The 21,040-nt window shown below is 44.2% G+C and overlaps 1 protein-coding gene across 5 annotated transcripts in view; it reads right to left on the bottom strand.

Annotated features, from left to right (window-relative positions):
• Positions 1-21,040, bottom strand: part of iqca1 (IQ motif containing with AAA domain 1) — a 259,787-nt gene that overhangs the window by 76,283 nt on the left and 162,464 nt on the right. The window contains exon 8 of one of the 5 annotated variants that reach the window (XM_041200971.1): positions 12,521-12,763. The exons of 3 other annotated variants lie outside the window; for them this stretch is intronic. In XM_041200971.1, coding sequence (XP_041056905.1) covers positions 12,649-12,763 — 115 coding nt within the window. In that variant the 3' untranslated portion in view covers positions 12,521-12,648. Of the gene's footprint in view, positions 1-12,520; positions 12,764-21,040 lie in introns of those variants that run through there. One more of the 5 variants, XM_041200970.1, reaches the window with a different exon arrangement.

The following is a 21,040-nucleotide window of genomic DNA, read 5'->3' as shown; positions in this document are numbered from 1 at the left end:
GCATGATGGAAGGAGATCACAAGGAGGGGAAAGGGGAAACATCATACGGCTGAAGCGTTCACAACAATCTTCAGCCAGAAGTGTTGAGTGGATGATCCACCTCGGCCTACTCCAGAGGTTCCCAGCATCATAAATGCAAGTCTTCAGCCAATTCAATTCACTCCACGTGATATCAAGAAATGGATGAAGACACTGGATACTGCAAAGGCTATGGACCCTGACAATATTCCAGCAATAGTCCTGAAGATTAGTGCTCCAGAATTTGCCACGCCCATTCCCAAGCTGTTCCAATACAGCTACAACACTGGCATCTACCCGGCTATGTGGAAAATTGCCCAGGTATGTCCTGTACACAAAATGCAGGACAAATTCAACCTGGCCAATTGCCGCCCTGTCAGTCTACTCTCAATCATCAGTAAAGTGACTGAAGGGATCATCAACAGTGCTATCAAGAGCACTGCTCACTGACGCTTTAATTTGGGTTCTGCCAGGGTCACTCAGCTTCTGACCTCATTACAGCCTTAGTTCGGACATGGACAGAAGAAGTGAACTCCACAGGTGAGGTGAGAGTGACTGTCCTTGACATCAATGCTGCATTTGATCGGGTGTGGCATCAAGGAGCCCTAGCAAAACTGGAGTCAATGGAAATCAGGGGGAAACTCTCCAATGGTTGGAGTCATACCTAGCACAAAGGAAGATGGCTGTGGTTGCTGGAGGTCAATTATCTCAGTTCCAGGACATCACTGCAAGAGTTCCTCATGGAACAGTCCTAGGCCCAGCCATCTTCAGCTGCTTCATCAATGACATGCCTTCCATCATAAGGTCAGAAGTGGGGACGTTTGCTGATGATTGCACAACGTTCAGCACCTTTCGTGACTCCTCAGATACTGAAGCAGTCCATGTTCAAATGCAGCAAGTCCTGGAAAATGTCCAGGCTCGGGCTGACAAGCGACATGTAACATTCGTGCCACACAAGTGCCAGGCAATGACCATCTCCAACAAGAGATGGCATTACCATCGCTGCATCCTCCACTATCAACATCCTGTGGGTTACATTGACCAGAAATTGAACTGAACTAGCCATATAATACCGTGGCTACAAAAGCAGGTCAGAGGCTAGGAATCCTGTGGCGAGTAACTCGCTTCTGACTCCCCAAAGTCTGTCCACCATCTACAAGGCACAAGTCAGGTGGTGGATAAGTGCCGCTCCAATAACACTCAAGAAGTTTCACACCATTCAGGACAAAAAAATTGGCATCACATCCACAAGCATTCACTACCTCACCACGGACTAACAGTGGCAGCATTGTGTATCATCTACAAGATGTACTGCAGAAACTCACCATGGCTCCTAAGATAGCACCTTCCAAACCCACAACTGCTACTATCTAGAAGACAAAGGCAACAGATACGTGGGAATGCCACCACCTGGAAGTTCCACTCCAAGCCACTCACCATCCTGACTTGGAAATATATCGCCGTTCCATCACTATCGTTGGGTCAAAATCCTGGAACTCCCTCCCTAACAGCACTGTGGGTGTACCTACACCACAGGGATTGCAGTGGTTCAAAAAGGCAGCTCATCATCTTCTCAAGGGCAATTAGGGATGGGCAATAAATGCTGGTCTAGCCAGCGATGCCCACATCCCATAAATTAATGAAAAATAAATAAAAGTTTCTGCTGGTGGTATTACTTTGTTTGTCATACATGTTTTAAAGGCAAATGGGTAGTGCTGTTTCACATTGGTTGAAACTTGTTGCAGCAGACATTATCAGTAAGTTCTCTTCCTATACTCCTCAGCTTGAACTATATTTGCCTTATAAATTGCTGGAAGTGCAAACTGTTGATGGCATGGCAACAAGGTATCTGACATCTTGGTGAATGACAGGACCTACAAATCTTGCCTCAGGCAATCTCTTTTATTGAACAGTACAATGGGTCAGCCATTGTGGTTCATGAATAGATGGCCTGACATAATTCTCAAAAAGGAAGACTTATTGCTGCTGCCACGGGAACGTTAACACATCCCAAACTAAAATATATGTCTAAAATGGAAATCATAGTCCAGGTCTTCTGGTCTCTGATTGTCAGAGACTGGACATACACCCAAGATGTGCATCGGGACCCCATCCTGAAGCACTGACCCTTGTGAGAATTGCCCAGGAAGTTTGAATTCAGACAGGTAATTACCCTGCTTCCTGGGATCCTCTGGGAAAATCTGCAACTCTGAGCTAGATTCAGAGAGAATGGACAGTTCCGATGTAATTACCTAATATTTATCTAGGAAATGTTAAACAGAAAAATCCTAGTTTAACTCCTGGGTAACTACACAAATGGCCCCCCAATCACACACACAGACTTTCCCCTCCACCCTCCAACCACCCCTTCAACTACCCTCTGACTCCCCCCAACTACCCCTTGACCACCCCCCCCACCACCCCCACAACCCGACTCGACTATCTCTCCTGACCACCCTAAACCCCAACCACCCAACTACTCTCTTGACCCCTTGATGATGCCACCCGATCCACTGATCAAAACTCCCAACTTAACCCGACTACCCCTCCCGAATAACCCCCGGCCTGACTATCCATCCCGACCCAACTAGCCCAAGTCATCTACCTATTCACCCACCTACCCTATCTACTTACTTCCCTAACCACCTCTCACCTCACCCACTTGCCACCCTATCCATCTGCTAGCTTACCAAACAGCTACGCTACCCACATAACTTACCCATCCTACAACCCTGCTCATTTATTCATTCATCCATTCACTAACATTCACACTGGACCTTTAAACTTACCTTATGGCAGCTAGTGCCGTAAAAAGGGGATGTGGCTTATCTTCCCCCGATGCTCCAGCGCTATGATGAAGCTCTTCATGTGGCTGTATGCTCCACACTTCTGAAGAAGCCAGGCTCAGAAGCCCCAGCCAGAAATGCTGAGTAGAGGTGGAGCAAAGAAAAGTAGGAACAGAGTGACAATCTGACAGTGATTGCTGCTTCGCAGAAGATCCTGGCCCATAATTTTAAAAACTAGATTGCAAATACATCTCTAACTTTCCATCTGGATACATTGCTCTAGATATTTCACATCTGGATTTAAACTAAACTGCAGGGGAGTGGGATTCTGAAAAGTAGTTCAGAGGGGAGAGAAGCTGAGATGGAATTAGGAGTTAAACGTAGTAAATGAGTCTGGAAGACAGAGGAAACATAGGCTAGATAAGAAAGAAGTGAGTTTCAAAAGGTTAAATGGAATATATTTTAATGCAAGGAGCCTGAGTAATAAGACAGATGAGCTGAGGGCACAGACTGGCCCGTGGGAGTACGATATCATTGGTATGACCGAGACTTGACGAAAAGAAGTGCAAGATTGGCAGCTCAACATTCCTGGTTATAGAATATTCAGACAAGATGGAAAGGGGGATAGAAGAGAAGGGGGGGTCGCAATATTGATCAAGGAATCAAATATAGCAGTGAGGAGGGATGACATCCTGGGAGGATCATCAAATGAGGACATATGGGTAGAAGTAAAAAACACAAGATGGGCAACACGCTGTTGGGTGTGTACTATAGGCCCCAAACAGTTAGGAAGACATGGAGGATCAAATATGTAATCAAATTTCAGAGAAGTATAAAAATAATAAGGCAGAAATAGTAGGGGTTTTTAACTACCCAAATATTAACTGGGATAGTTTTAGTGTGCATGGTAGGGAGGGAGCAAAATTCTTAAGTTGCATCCAGGAGAACTTTTTTAGTCAGTACATAGAAAGCCCAACAAGGGAGGAGGTAGTTCTGGACCTAATTTTCGGAAATGAGCCTAGGCAGGTCGAAGATGTATCAGTAGGGGAGTATTTTGGAGATAGTGACCATAACTCAGTTAGATAAAAACAAAAAAACTGCGGATGCTGGAAATCCAAAACAAAAACAAAAACAGAATTACCTGGAAAAACTCAGCAGGTCTGGCAGCATCGGCGGAGAAGAAAAGAGTTGACGTTTCGAGTCCTCATGACCCTTCGACAGAACTGAGTTCCAGTTCTGTCGAAGGGTCATGAGGACTCGAAACGTCAACACATAACTCAGTTAGATTTAGGATTGTTATGGAAAAGGACAAGGTTGGGCTGGGAATAAAGATTCTAAACTGGCGAAAGGCTAATTTTACTAAGATGAGATACGATTTTGCCGAAGTGGACTCAGAGCAGCAACTGTGTCAGAGCAGTGGGAGGCACTCAAAGAGTAAATGGTACAGGGCAAAAATGTTCCCATAAAGAGGGTACCAAGTCCGGAGAACTCTGCATGTCGAGGGACATAAAGGTTAGCATTACGGAAAAACGAGAAGCTTATGGCAGATACCAAGGGCTCAATATATAAAAAGTGCAGGGGGGAATTTAAAAAGGAAATTAGGAAAGCTAAGAGAGCGCATGAGAAAGCATTGGTGGATAGAATAAAGGAAAACCCAAAGGGGTTTTTTAAATATATAAAGAGCAAGAGTATAACCAGGGAAAGAGTAGGGCCATTTAGGGACCATGGATGTAATCTGTGTGTAGACGCGGAAGACGTGGGTACAGTCCTCAATGAATACTTTGCATCGGTTTCCACAATGGAAAAGGACGACGCAGGTATAGACATCAGGGTGGAGGACTGTAAAATGTTAGAGGAAATTAACATAGAGAGAGAGGAGGTACTAGCAGGTTTGGCGCCCTTAAAAATGGATAAACCTGCAGGCCCAGATGAGATGTTTCCCAGGCTGTTGAGGGTGGCAAGGGAAGAGATATCAGGGGCCCTAGCATTAATTTTCAAAACCTCTCTGACCACTGGTGAGATGCCAGAGGACTGGAGGACTGCTGACATTGTCCCATTATTAAAAAAGGGAGGAAGGAACAGACCAAGAAATTACAGGCCAGTCAGTCTAACTTCAATGGTGCAGAAGTTACTAGAAAGAATTCTGAGGGATAGGATACATCTGCACTTGGAGTGACACGGATTAATCAGGGATAGTCAGCATGGATTTGTTAAGGTAAGATCATGTTTGACAAATTTGATCAAATTTTTGAGGAAGTAAACAGGAATGTTGATGAGGGTAATGCATTTGATGTAGTCTACATGGACTTTAGCAAGGCTTTTGATAAGATCCCTCATGGTAGGCTAGTCAAGGAAGCAAGAGCCCATGGGATCCAAGGCAAAGTGGCACATTGAATCCAAAATTGGCTGAGAGGCAGGAAACAGAGGGTGATGGTTAAGGGATGTTTCTGTGACTGGGAGTCTGTTTCCAGTGGGGTTCTGCAGGGCTCGGTGCTGTTTATGGAGTACATAAATGATTTGGACTTAAATATAGGGGTATGATCAAGATGTTCACAGATGACACGAAAATTGGTAGGGTGGTAAATAGTGAGGAAGATAGCCGTAAACTGCAGGAGGATATCAATGGACTGGTCAGGTGGGCAGAGCAGTAGCAAATGGAATTCAGCATGGAAATGTGTGAGATAATGCACTTGGGGAAGGCTAACAAGGCAAGGGGTTACATTATGAATGGTAGGCTCCTGGAAAGTACTGAAGATCAGAGGGACATTGATGTACTTATCCACAGATCCCTGAAGGTAGCAGGGCAGGTAGATAAGATAGTTAAGAAGGCATATGGGATGCTTGCCTTTATTAGCCGAAGCACAGAATACAAGAGCAGGGAGGTCATGCTGGAACTGTATAAAACGCTGATTAGGCTACAATTGGAGTACTGCATGCAGTTCCGGTCACCACGTTATAGGGAGGACGCGAATGGACTGGAGAGGGTGCAGAGGCAATTTACCAGGATGCTACCTGGGCTGGAGGGTCTGAGCTATGGGGAAAGATTGGATAGGCTGGAGCTGTTCCTTGGAGCATCGAAGGTTGAGAGGAGACATGATAGAGGTGTATAGTGGACGTGGGGAAGATGTTTCCATTAGTAGGAGAGACTAGGACCCGAAGGCACAACCTCAGAGTAAAGGGAAGACCTTTTGCATCAGAGACGAGGAGAAACTTCTTTAGCCAGAGAGTGGTGAATCTATGCAATTCATTGCCACAGAAGGCTGTGGAGGCCAGGTCATCGAGTGTATTTAAGACCGAGATAGATAGGTTCTTGAATGGTAAGGGGACCAAAGGTTACGGGGAGAAGACGGGAAAATGGGGTTGAGAAACTTATCACCCATGATTGAATGGCGGAGCAGACTCGATGGGCCGAATGGCCTAATTTCTGCATCTATGTCTTATGTATAAGATTGTGAGGGGCATAAATAGGGTGGATAGGAAGGCACCTTTTGTCATAAGTGGAGGGGTCAATAACCAAGGGTCATAGATTTAAGGTAAGAGGTAGAAGGCTAAGAGGGGTGTTGAATGGAAATGTTTTCACTCAGAGGGTGGTGAACGTCTGGTACTCACTGCCTGAAAGGGTGGTTGAGTCAGAAACTCTCGTAACATTTAAAAAGTATTTAGATATTCAATTGTGTTGCCATAGCCTCCAGGGCTATGGGCCAAGTGCTGGAAAATAGGATTAGTGTAGTCAGATCTTTGTTGACAGGCACAGACACAGAGAGTCAAATGGCCTCCTTCTGTGCTTTAAACGTCTGTGAGTCTAAGTGTACAAATTTATATGTGCTAATCAAAAACAACAAAAGGAACTTGTTCCAAAAGGAACCAGGACTTAGTAAAATGCCTGAAATTTAATTCTTTATTGCTAATTTATTTTCCATTGCTAATTTATTCTCCTTTATATGCAAACTCCCAACTTTGTTTGAAATCACTTATCTGTTGATAAGTTGAAATCTGTTGAAATCACTTATCTTGCTCTGTCTCCAGCAATTTTTTGGCAGAACTGGAACAAGGATGGAAAGTAAGGTTGAGGACTTGTTCTATCAGTTATTTCAATGAGATTCAAATGACAGAAACAAAATCCAATATATCTCCCATCATCAGTGAGTCACTTGGGATTTGCTGCTACAGGTTTCACAAAGCAATCACTAGGGATTGACTATGACAGGTCTCACAAAGGCATAGGCTTATGTGAAAATTTTTAAAATGTTAATTGCTCTCAAACAACCTTAGATTAGCAGAACAGAGTCTCAAAGTCCTGTCACAACTAGTCTCTTTCTCCAGACAGACTTCATCATAGCAAAGCCTGACAAAATTATTTAAATGACCTCAAAACCAGAAAATCAACTAGGGTCATGGATAAATCTTTGTGACAGGCAGATACTTTCCATGGTTGAGATGTACTCAATTGTGCAATAGCAGAATATTTACCCCTTATCTATCTCTATATAGAACTAGAGAAACGTAAAAAATTTTTGGCACAGGAGGACTTTCAGCCCAGCTTTTTTGTCCTGGTTGAAAAAAAAATCCAATTTAATCCAACTTTTCAGCTCATAGTCCTGTAAATTATGACACTGCAAGTGCATATTCAAGTGTATTTTTTTTAATTGATGAGGGTTTTGTCTTTACTACCCTTTCAAGCAGTGAGTTTCAGACCCTCACCACTCTCTGCCTGTAAAAAAATTCTCCTCAACTCCCTGCTATTGCTTTTGTTAATTACTTTAAATCTATTCCGGTTATTGACCTCTGTGCTCAGTGAAATAGGTCCTCTCAATCCACTCCACCTCGGTCCTGCACAATTTTGGACACATCAATTAAATCTACCCTCAGCTTCCTTTGTTCCAAAGAAAACAACGCCAGCCTAGCCAATCTTTCCTTATAACTAAAATTCTCCATTCCTGACAATATTGTTGTAAATCTCCTCTGTACTCTCTCCAGCGTAACAACATTATGCCCAATTATAACATGGATGTTATAAAATCTGACAATTGTAGTAATGTTCAAGATTTTCCTGCAAGACAGGGTGAAATTTTAACACTGAGACCTCCTCACAAAGGAGTGGCTAACACTATGTTCGGAACGCTAGGATTCTGCTCAAGGTGTTCCCATTCCTCACCCCTTGCCCCCTAACTTAGAGGCATATGCTTCGGTGACCGAGCCTGTCCTGCATAGGTGTAGGTGGGGCTGTCTTTGGAAGGGCCCTCACATGCTCCAAAATCTAGAGGACAGCCACCATGGACATCTGAGCAATCAGAGCAGGGGATCAAGCAGCATGTTTCGAGCTCTCTTGAAGCCACAGGGTTAACACTCTATTGGAGTAATAGAAAAAGGAAGATAAACAATTTGTAGTTGCAAATTGGGTGTGTAAATGCTTATTAATGTGTCTACTGTATCGTAATTAAGAGGTCTTGCGCTTCAGTAGATAGCACCCACGCCTCTGACTTTCAAGCTTATCGGTTTCAGTAATCTAAACTTGTTTGCCCTGGTGAGTTTCAGACAACCTTGGAGATGCATGTGCTGGTAGTTAAACTTTCCCACAAGGCTCTAAAAGATCACTGGTTAAGTGCAGAAGTCAACAGGTTCCTTTGAGTACTTTTGGGTCTGATACCTCAACATCTGCCCCAGTCCACTCGTTCCCCCTTGCAGGTTAAAATGCCATCATTATAAAGGGTTAGAAAGATACTACTTCTTGCTCAATTAAACCTCTAGTTCAAATGCAATTCTTTTAAAAGGAGAAATATGCACGTGGTTAGATCAATGTCATTATATGTCTCCCTTAATTGGCTGAGCTGCATAATATTGGTTGTGGGTTACTTCACAACTATTACCAAGGTTCCACTATGATAGTCAAATGATGTCAAATTTTCTTTCCAATGTATTTGAACCATTCTAGCTCAGCTGAGAAAGCAGTGTGATAACTCAACTGAATAAATAAAGACTAAAAGATGCCTTTAAGCAGTGATTGTATAACTTTGGTTTGAGACAAAGCATTACCCCTGAATATTTCATCAGTTCAGTTTCCTAATGACTCATGTAGACTTCTCATGACTCCAACAAATTTGTAGATTTTTTAGTAGTACTTTTTGCCTCAAATTTGAATAAAGCTGTTCAGATTTAAGTACGATGAGGTTTTAGTAAACCTCTGTTTAACTGATGCTGTAGAATAGTGGTGATTTAATAGAATAATAATCCAGACGCCTGGACTAATGACCTGAAGGCATGAATTCAAATCCCATTATGGCAGTTGGGGACTTCAAATTTGGTCAGTAAAACGTGCAAGAAAAGGTGGGCATGAGTGATGATGTAAAAATCTCAAATCACTTTTGCCTTTTAGGGAGGAATTCATTTTTTAAATTCATTCATGGGATGTGGGCTTCGCTGGCTGGGCCAGCATTTATTGCCCATCTTTAGTTGCCCTAAAGTAGGTGGTGGTGAACTGCTTTCTTGAACCGCTGCTGTCCATGTAGTGTAGATGCACCCACAGTACTGTTAGGAAGGGAGTTCCAGGATTTTGACCCAGCGACAGTGAAAGAGCAGCAATATATTTCCAAGTCAGGATGGTGAGTGACTTGGAGGGGAACTTCCAGATGGTGCTGTTCGCGTCTATCTGCTGCCCTTGTCCTTCTAGATGGTAGTGGTCGTGGGTTTGGTGGGTGCTGTCAAAGGAGCCTTGGTGAAATCCTGCAGTGCATTTTGTAGACGGTACACACTGCTGCTACTGCGCATCAGTGGTGGAGGGAGTGAATGTTTGTGGATGTGGTGCCAATCAAGCAGACTGCTCTGTCCTGGATGGTGTCGAGCTTCATGAGCTGCACTCACCCTGTCAAGGGGGTACTATTCCATCACACTCCTGACTTATGCCTTGTAGATGGTGGACAGGCTTTGGGGAGTCAGGAGGCAGGTGACTCATTGCACAATTCCTACCCTCTGACCTGCTCTTGCAGCCATAGTGTTTATATGGCTAGCCCAGTTCAGTTTCTGGTCAATGGTAACCCCCCAGGATGTTGATAGTGGGGGATTCGGTGATGGTAATGCTACTGAATGTCAAGGGGTGATGGTTGGATTCTCTCTTGTTGGAGATGGTCATTGCCTGACACTTGTGTGGCTCGAATGTTACTTGCCACTTGTCAGTCCAAGGCTTGCTACATTTGGACATAGACTGCTTCAATATGTGAGGAGCAGCGGATGGTGCTGAAGATCATGCAATCATCAGTGAACATCCCCATTTCTGACATTATGATGGAAGGTGCTGAAGATGGTTGGGCTGAGGACACTACCCTGAGGAACTCCTGCAGTGATGTCCTGCAGCTGAGATGACGGACCTCCAACAAACACAACAATCTTCCTTTGTCCTAGGTATGACTCCAACCAGGGGAGAGTTTCCCCCCAATTCCCAATGACTCAGGATTTACTACAGCTTCTTGATGCCACACTCAGTCAAATGCTACCTTGATGTCAAGGCAGTCACTCTCGCCTCACCTCGGCAGTTTAGCTCTTTTGTCCCTGTTTGAACCAATGCTGTAATGAGGTATGGAGCTGAGTGGCCCTGGCGGAACCCAAACTAGGCGTCAGTGAGCAGGTTATTGCTAAGCAAGTGCCGCTTGATAGCACTGTTAATGACTTCATCCATTACTTTACTGATAATGAAGAGTAGACTGATCGGGCGGTAATTGGCCGTGTTGGATTTGTCCTGTTTTTTGGGTACAGGACATACCTGGGCAATGTTCCACATAACTGGATAGATGCCAGTGTCGTAGCTATACTGGAACAGCTTGGCTAGGGGTGCGGTAAGTTCTGGAGCACAAGTCTTCAGTACTATTGCCAGAATATTGTCAGGGTCCATAGCCCTTGCAGTATCCAGTGTCTTCAGTCATTTCTTGATATTGCATGGAATGAATCGAATTGGCTGAAGACTTGCATCTGTGATGCTGAGGACATCCGGAGGAGACCGAGATGGATCATCCATTTGGCACTTCTGATTTACGATTGTAGCAAATGCTTCAGCCTTATATTTTGCACTGATGTGCTGAGCTCCTCCATCATTGAGGATGGGGATACTTGTGTAGCCTCCTACTCCAGTGAGTTGTTTAATTGTCCACAACTGGATGTGGCAGGACTGCAGAGCTTAGATCTGATCCGTTGGTTATGGGATCGCTTAGTCCTGTCTATCACTTAACAAAAACAGAATTACCTGGAAAAACTCAGCAGGTCTGGCAGCATCGGCGGAGAAGAAGAGTTGACGTTTCGAGTCCTCATGACCCTTCCACAGAACTGCCCGCAAGAAAGACCCAAACCTCCCTGTCGCTTGCCATTTTAACACTCCACCCTGCTCTCTTGCCCACATGTCTGTCCGTGGCTTGCTGCATTGTTCCACTGAAGCCCAGCGCAAACTGGAGGAACAGCACCTCATCTTCCGACTAGGCACTTTACAGCCTTCCGGACTGAATATTGAATTCAACAACTTTAGATCTTGAACTCCCTCCTCCATCCCCACCCCCTTTCTGTTTCTTCCCCCTTCCTTTTGTTTTTCCAATAATTTATATAGATTTTTCTTTTCCCCCTATTTCCATTATTTTTAAATCTATACCTGTTATGCCCTGTTAGTCTTTCCACCCCACCCCCACTAGAGCTGTACCTTGTGTGTCCTGCCATCCATTCTTAATTAGCACATTTGTTTAGATAATATCACCACCTCCAACACCTCTTTGTTCTTTTGTCTGTGACATACTTTGATTATCTGCTCCTATCACTGCTTGCTTATCCCTACAACTACACCACCCGCCCCCCCTGCCACTTCTCTCACCCCGCTCCCCCACCTTAAACCAGCTTATATTTTACCCCTCTCCTAATATTACTCAGTTCTGTTGAAGGGTCATGAGGACTCGAAACGTCAACTCTTTTCTTCTCTGCCGATGCTGCCAGACCTGCTGAGTTTTTCCAGGTAATTCTGTTTTTGTTTTGGATTTCCAGCATCCGCAGTTTTTTGTTTTTAACACTATTCATTGTGTTATGTGGCTACAGTGCTGAACGGAATGGATTCATAGCAGGTCTGGTACCTCAAAACTGATCATTCTTGAGGCATTATGGAGCATCAGCACAGAACTGTATTCCACCACAATCTACAAACTCATAGCCTGTCATATCACTCACTCTAACATTACCATCAAGCCAGAGGTCTGCATCGGTACAATAAAGAATGTGTGCCGGGGCAGCATGAGTACCACCTAAAAGAACCAGCTACGTTACATGCCATTTCTCACAAAGACGCAAGAGTATGTTTCAATGTGATTTCTCTCAGATTGGATGTGTTAAGTCGACATTTCTTTTCTTGAAGATCTCAACCATTCAAGGAATGCTACAGGTAAGGCCGCATAGTGTAGAACAATGAAAATTACCTTGAAAACAAATACAGGTTCTGCCACCTCTGGGACACTTTTATTATAGTCTACATTTGGCGTTTGATAGTAAAATTTTATATGTGACATGCATTTATTAATCCAAATTAGAGCCATTTGTTATGCTGAAAGGGTATTAATCCCAAAGATAGGATTATTCCTTTGTTGTTACATTCCATGGTCATCTTCACATGATGCTTGTTAATTCCTGTTCTTTTTTTAAACAAAAGTGGTTCTTGGGATGTGGGCAACACTGGCAAAGTCTCATAATTGTCCTGAAAAGTTGATAGCAGGCTGTCTCCCAGAATCGCTGCAGTCCTTGTAATGCTGATGCTCCAACAATGGAGTTATATAGGGAATTCCAGCACACTGATGCAGAAATGCTGAAGGAATGGAAATAAATGTCCAAGTCAAGATAACAAGTGGCTTGAAGGTGAACTTGGAGGAGATGGTGTTCCCATGATGTTACTGCCGTTTTCTTTCTCAGTGGTATAAATCACTGGAGGGAGATGCCGCCAAAAGTAACTAGAATCATAGAATAATACAAAGTTTATGGCACAGAAAGAGGCCAATTGCCTCATCGTATATGCACCAGCCGAAAAAACAAGCCACCCAGCCAAATCCCATTTTCCAGCATTTGGTCTGTAGACCTGCAAGTTACAGCACTTCAGGTGTGCATCCAGGCACCTTTTAAAAGAGATGAGGGTTTCAGTCTCTACCCCTCTCAGGCAGTGAGTTCTAGATCTCTCTTGGTGAAAACTGTTTTCCACATTTTCTCTCTTATCCTTCTGCCAATCACCTTAAACCTATGCTCCCTAATCACTGACCTTTCTGTTCAGATAAACAGGCCATTCCCATCCACTTTAACCAGGTCCCACACAATTTGGTAGATGTCAACCAAATTCCCCCTCAGCCTCTCTCTGTTCCAATGAGAATGACGCCAGCCTATCCAATCTTTCCATTTGCTGCCAATTTCCAATCCTGGCAACATCTTTGTAAATCTCCTTTGTACTCTCTTTAGTGCGAAAACATCCTTTCTGTAATGAGGTGACCAGAACTGCACACACTACTCAAGTTGTGGCCTAACTAATGTTTTCTTTTATTTCAGCATAATCTCCCTGCTCTTATATTCTATGCCTCAGCTAATAAAGGAAAGGATTCCGTTTGCCTTCTTAACTACCTTATCAATTTGTCCTGCTACCTCCAGGGATCTCTGGACATTCACTCCAAGGTCCCTCACTTCCTCTACACCTCTCAGTATCCTTACATTTATTGTGTATTCCTTTGCCTTGTTCAACCTCCCCAAAAGCATCATCTCACACTTCTCCGGGTTAAATTATATTTGCCACTTTTCTGCCCACCTGACCAGCCCATTGATATCTTCCTGCAGTCTACAACTATCCACCTTGTTATCAACCATGCAGCTAATTTTGGTGTCATCTTGATCATTCCCCCTATATTTACCTCCAAATCATTAATAAATACCACAAAAAGCAGGGAACCCCACTGGAAATAGCCTTCCAGTTGCAAAAACACCCATCAACAATTACCCTTTGTTTCCTGCCACTGAGCCAATTTTGTATCCAGCTTGCTTACATTCCCCTAGATCCCATGGGCTTTTATTTTTTTTAACCAGTCTTCCATGTAGTACCTTGTCAAAAGTCTTGCTAAAATCTATGTAGACCACGTCAACTCAGTGAGTTACTGCAGTAACCTGTGGGCAGTACTGGAATGTTGATCAAACTAACAGATCTGTTCTGGACAACACTGAGCTCTTTCAATATTATTGCGATTGCACCCATCCAAATGAGGGTGAGTATTCATCACACTTGTGAATTGAACCTTGTAGTTATTGAGAGGCTTTGAGAGGTCAGATATGTCTCAAGTGCCCAGTCCCTGGCATTCTCATGCGGTCATGGGTGTTGACATATTGATGGCACTGAAGGTCAAAGATCACTGGGTTTTCTCTTGTTTGAAATAGTCATCAACTGACATGTATGAGCTGCAAATTTTACCTGTCAATCTCTTTAGTTTCTGCTGAAGGGGCTGAGATGTTTGTTGGTATATTTCACACAAAACGCAGGAGGAGTTTTGACCGAAGAAACTTGTGGAATCTTCCACAAGCAACCCACTTCTGGTTCATTAATGGAGGGAAGGCCATTCTTTGCTGACCATGCCCTGAGGAACTCCCAGCAGTAACGGACTGGAGCTGCAGTGATTGGCCTCTGATAAACATGTTCATTTTCCTTCATGTCTGCTGCAAATCCAGCTGGTGCAGGGCTTTCCATGGACTCCCTGTTGACTTCAGTTTTGCCATATTTGGTCACAACCTTGAGGTTGAAGGCAGCGACTTTCATAATGATTTTTGAAGCTGATTGATTTTGATAGTACTGCTACGAACTGAAGGGGTTTAATTTAAACAGTCCTGATCTCTCCTCTCACATGATGTCTCCTCTCCGTAAACAGAAAGGTGTTTTTGATTTCTGATTTCCCTCTTTATAGTTTGGAGTGATCCAATCCTCTATTAATAACCCACAGCAAACGCAAGATAAGGTAAAATAAGAGGGCTGGTTTGTTTGTTGGTATATTTCACACAAAACGCAGGAAGGGTTTCACAATGTCCATCCCTGTTTGCACTCATGCAATAAAGAGATGAATTAGTCTTGAATGCTCAGATACATGTTCCAATGTATCAAAGTTCCAATGTTCCAGTAGTTCACAGTGTAGATGAAGGCCAAACACATTTCCTGGGCAGAGCTATTTCTGCTACCTGTTAGATCATAAAATGGTAGACTGCCTGGGTTCAGTTCCACACAATATTACAGGTTCGAGAAGCTTGGGGGAGGTCTTGTGACATACCTCCCACTTCTTCTCCTGGATGTTGAACAAAGGATGAATTTTCCCAGGTCTGGAATCTTGAGGTGTTTAATAGCGGAGTCAGTGTCCCTTTTGTCCTTTGCAGACATACTGTTTCTGTTGGCCAGAAATGTAAAGCCTTAGAAATGTAAAGGCAGTGGGTGAATTTCTTTGGAATTTGATTGTCGACTGTCACAGATGTCATTAGCACCTCTTTAAAGATAACGAGGTCATGCTGGTTTTTGAAGGTTTGAGTCATGGCTAGTCAGGGTAAAGCGTTGTCCATTTTTAAAATAAATAATAATTTTATAAAGTAGCCAGGTTAACGTAGAGATATATATATATATTTTCCTTCCTGTCGCCTGGCCTGGACACACTTATCCCATTGGAGAAAATTGGAATGAATTCCATTTCATTTCATTTTTTTTAATGGGGTCTTAAGGAAGGAAGAATAGGAAATGCAGAAGTATACAGGCACACTCTCATTCATGCTGGCACATCAGACACACAATTACCAGGGGAAACTGCAGTTCCTTGCTGCATTTTCTTTTGTTTTTTTTAGGTTAAAACTGTGACAAAGCATCTGCAAGGACATTGTCCTTTCCTGCAATGTGCAGGTTGAACGGCTGCAAGAGCAGACTCCAGCAGAACAGCCACACATTGGTGGTTTTAAAGCTTTTCCAAAAATTTCAGAGTATTGTGATTAGTGTAGACAATAGACCATTTCATTACATAAATTTCAAAGTGCTAGGAGGAGACCTAAGGTTTCTTTCTCCACTGTGAAGTATCTTTTCTGGTGGGGGTTGAGTTTTTTTGAAAATAGTCAATGAGACACTATGCCAGACTCATCTTCCTGGAGCAGGAAGGATCCCACCCCTACATCACTGGTGTCTATTGCTGCACTGAAAGGTCTACTGAAATCAGGGGCTACTAGGATTGGCTCATTTATCAGAGCAGCTTTCAGTATTTCAAAAGCCCCTTTGCAGGCTTGGGCTCACTTCATTTTTGAACATTTTTTTAGGGCATCGGTTAAGGGGGTGGCTAGGGCGCTAAAGTTTGGAACAAACTTCCTATAGAATCCACACATGCCTAGGAAACACCTGATTTCCCTCTGATTCTTGGGAGTGGTGAAATCGATTAAGGCCCATAATTTGGCCTCACGAGGTATTACACTATCTTGACCCAGCACATATCCCAGGTTGACCTGAGTGAACTCACTCTTTTCCAGAATTACCTGTTTTTTTGCTTTTATCACTCTTTTCCAGGTTCACCACCAAGCTGGCTCTCTTCAGAGCCTGCAACACTGCCTCCAGGTGAAACAAGTGATCTCTCCAGCTGTCACTGTAGATGATCAGATCATCCAGGTACACTGCACAGTTGTTGAGGCCAGCGACTACCTGCTTAGTCAGTCTCTGAAAGGTGGCAGGGTCATTTTTAAGGCCAAAGTGTATGATTTTGCATTGTTACAGGCCCTCTGGGGTGACAAATGCAAAGATGTCTCTTGCTCTGGGGGACATGGGGATTTGTCAGTATCCTTTAAAAAAGTCAATCTTGCTCAGGTAGGCCGAGTGACCCATCCTGTCTGCAATTCTCAAGGCAGGGGATAGGGCAGAAGTCGGCCTTGGTTACTGCACTAACTTTTTGGTAGTTGGTACAAAGTTGCTTTGACCCATCCAGCTTCGGGACTAGCACAACTGGACAGTCCCAGCTTCTGCTGCTAGGTATTTTTTGTTGGCTCAGCAACAGGCAGGCAGTTGGCCCCCAAACTTGGGCCTGGCTTTCTGGGCCAGTCTGACAGGAAGATGACCTTCTTACAGGAGCACCTCCTATATCCATACCAGATATGGCTACAGGGCTGTAGCCTGGTGGGGGTTTATGGATCATTTTAAAGGTGGTGGTTATCTCTGTCCAGTCCTCTTACAATTCTCCATGATGGTGGGTATGCATGGGGTCCAATTTGGTTCAGGTCCCCCTGCTGGTCAGTTGTGTGATAGGTTCAGTGTCTTTTGGGACACTGCTGCCCACTGGGGAATGATCAGCCCTTGCTGTGCCTCTGGGTGGCTTATTAGCGGGGTGAGGTATCACCCTCATTCTTTCTGGGCCAATTTGGGAACTTTTCTGCTCCACATTTAAATTAGCCATAAAGTGCTCAGCGAAATCAACATTGGCTTCCTGGTTGGGGGCTTTGGAGGGGAGACCCTCCTTTGGACACCGCTGCCCTTGAGTGGTGGTGAAGCTCCAGCTACCCTCCCTGGTGGCTTTATTCCCTTCCTATCTGGCTAATGGTTTGGGAGCTCCCTTTGTCCCTATTTAATGCTGGAAAGAAGGTTTCTGCCAGCCATACTTCAGGCAAGTCCTTAACCTTTTCCTTTCAGGGCTTAATAACCAGTCTTCCTTCAGGCTCTTTAGCTACATGGAACATCTCCCTCACTATTTCTTTACCTGCTTTAGGAATTCCCTGTGCTCGTTTAATTTGGGGCTATTTTGGGAATCTACTTCAGATTCTAGGGGCCTTCTCTGGACCACTTTTAATTCTACTGGCCTGTCTTTAACCTTCCTACCTTCAAGCAGTTTGAGGTTTATGGGTGTTATCCCACCCTTTTGGGCATCTGGACCTTCTCCAGCATTCTGCCCTTCTTCAGATTTCTGCTACTTGGTGTTGGCCTCTTTTCTTTCACTGGCTAGCACCTGGCTATCAGCCAAGTCGTTTCCAAGAAGGAAATCAATTCCTGCTACTGGTAGCTTAGGGGCAATTCCTACTGTAACAGGGTCTGAAACAAGGTCACACTCTAGGTGGACCTTATAGAGAGGTGCAAACACAGATCCTCCTCCCACTCTACTGATCAGTGCTTTGGCCTTCAGAGAGGACTCAGGGGGTAGGTTTAAGTTTCCCTCTGACATTAAGGATGGAGTGCTCCCTGTGTCCTGGACTTGCTCACATTTTGGGTGGGGTAGGAGGGCACCATACCTGAAAGGAAAAAACTCTGGAAGCTTTCTGGGAGTTTGTCCGGCTCAGACACGCATAGTGCCATGCCCTCCATTGCATAAGTTTCTGTAGCAAGAGGGTCTGCCTGCTCTGCTACATTACCCATTGAGGCATTCTTTGGGGGACTGCGCATGTGAAGTCCTACTAGTCCAACTGGTTTGCCTTGCAATCTCCAGCATTCGGGTCTGGAATAGCCTGTTTTGTCACTATGAGAACACACCAGCCTCTTGTCTTAAAATTAGTTTCAGCAGCCGAATTTCCCCTCTTTGGTTCCCAATTGGTTTCTTTCAGTATCCAATTCAGGCTCATTTTAAAATTTTGGACTCTGGCCAAATTCAGGTTTCCCCAGACCTGAGCCCCAATTTCTGTTACGGACAGGAAGGGGGTTAATTTAAACAGCCCTGATTTCTCCTCTCTGATTTCTGATTTCCGCCTTTATTAGTGGCAGTGCATTTTCCCCAACCCTTCAGCTTGGAGTGATTCAATCTTCTATTAATAACTCCACAACAAACAAACTAAGGTAAAATAAGAGGGTGCATACACACATAAAATGCAGAAGGGTGTTTCACAACGTCCGCCCCTGTTTTCACTCATACAAGGGGAAGAAAGGGCTACAGGTCAAGACCGCGATAAAAATAAGAGTTACAGTTTCACATGAGACCAGAGTCCAAAATCAAAATTCCAATGGCGTATTTCTTCAGAGGGTAGGAGGCTGGCTGTTGCAGGGTGATCCATCTTTCCCAGAAGCAAGGACTTCCACAATTAGATAAGACATGTAAAAATGAATTGGTCTTGGAGGTACAGATACAGAAGTTCCAATGTTCCAGTAGTTCACAGTGTAGATGAGGGCCAAGCACTTTACCTGGTCAGAGCTCTTTCTGTTGCTACCTATTAGATGATAATATGGTAGATTCTTGGGTTCAGTTCCACACAGCAATATTACAGGTTCTAGCAGCTTCTTCTCCTGCATGTTGGGCAAAGAATGTATTTTCCCAGCTCTGGAATCTTGAGGTGTTTAATAGAGGCGTCAAGTCCCTCTTGTCCTTTGCAGACATACCATCTCGGCTGACTGGAGCTCGGCCTTAGAAATGTAAAGGGGGTGGGTGCATTTTTTAGAATTTTACTTTCGGCCGTCACAGAGGGTATCAGCACCTCTTTAAAGATAACAAGGTCCCAGCTGGTTTCTGAAGGTTATAAATTCTCCTGGTATGAGTCATGGCTAGTCAGGGTAAATCCTTGTCCATTTTTAAAATAAAAATAATAATTTTATAAAGTAACCAGGCTGACATAGTTATAAACTTTTCTTCCTGTCTTCTGGCATTGACAGTGGTCAAATTGCGAATCAACTTAGTAGGTTATCCCTGTGATGGGCTCACTTGATACTAATGATGACTCTTTCCATCACTTTACTTATGACTAGGAGGATGCTGAAATACCATTAATTTGCAGGTTAGATTTGTCATTTTTTGTGGATAAGACATACCACATTGCAAATCTGTGACCTCTACCACCTAAAAGGGCAAGGCCAGCATCACCTGCAAGTTTCCCTCCAAGTCACGTACCATCCCAACTTGGAACTATATCACCGTTTCTTCACTATCGCTAGGTCAAAATTCTGGAACTCCCTTCCTAACAGCACTGTGGGTGTTCCTACAACACATGGACTGCAGCAGTCCAAGAGGCAGCAGCCACCACCTTCTCAGGGGCAATTAGAGTTGAGCAATAAATGCTCACCTCAGTAATATAACCAGGATATTTCGAAGATCAAAAATCATCACAATGCCCAATGCTTCTTAAAGTCACGTGGAGTGAACCAAAATGACTCAACACCGACAGAATTGGGTCATGGAGGGAGATTGTCCACTTGGCATTTTTAGATAACTCCTGTATTGTGGCGATCACCCGAGCCATCTTCCACTTTATCTGGAGGTCAAAAATGGACAGTGTTCACAGAGACATGATGTACAAACCTCTAGATAAAAGGGGAAAAAACATGCCCAACATTGCCCTCATCCTGATGGCCACCTTTGTGTGTGGCTGCATCAAATTGTGCGTAGACCCTCAATACGCAAATACCAAGCATCACCACGTGCTGACCTTCTACCTGTTCCTAGCATTGCGATGGATGGGTCTGGCCACACTGCCGCAGAATGCTCCAAGTAGTTCGTTTCTCCTGTCCCTTGTGGCAAAATCTATGGAGAGAAACCCTTTGACCCCAAGTCCATCAGGCAGTGGTCAGCACGTAATGTCCTAGAGTCCCTGCAGGAAAAGTAGATGGTGGATCCTGTCAGATGGTTGCCCAAGCAGACTGTCAAAGTCATTTGGCAGAATGCCTCACCACTAGAACTTTCCAACAAGCACCAAGATGTAGCTTGACTGGTGGTGAGAAAGGCCCTCTCAGTCAGATCTCTCTTACTCACCAGGAGTCACACAATGCCCTCCAGGTGGTTGCATCAGGCAAGAGGCCATTGTCCACCTCCTTATGGAATGTGCCTTTGCATATAAGGTCTGGAGAGAGATGCAGTGGTTTTTGTCCAGGTTCATCCCAAGCAGTTCTGTGACACAGAAATCTGTGCTCTATAGGCTGTTCCAAGGGACACAGAAGACAAACATTGACTGCAGCTGGCGGATCACCAACTCGGTGAAAGACGCTCTTTGGTCTGCCCGAAACATGTTGGTCTTCCAGCGCAAAGAGTTGTCCCCGACCAAGAATTGCAGACTGGCACATTCCAAGGTCCAGGACTACATGCTGAGGGATACACTAAAGCTTGGGGCAGCCGCCGCAAAGGTACAATGGAGAAAGGTCACTGTCTAAGACCTTTCAGCCATAGTGCACCGAAGGGTTGGGAATTGTATAGACGCCTCAGGCTGTATGACTCACATTAAATGTATGCAGTGAATATTACATGTATCACAATTGTACTGAGGCACTTCAGAGTGTAACATGCTCAATGCAGGCA

This window comes from Carcharodon carcharias, chromosome 12 (assembly GCF_017639515.1).
Source record: "Carcharodon carcharias isolate sCarCar2 chromosome 12, sCarCar2.pri, whole genome shotgun sequence".
Classification (NCBI taxonomy): Eukaryota; Metazoa; Chordata; class Chondrichthyes; order Lamniformes; family Lamnidae; genus Carcharodon; species Carcharodon carcharias.
This window is presented reverse-complemented; position numbering and strand designations above follow the sequence as displayed.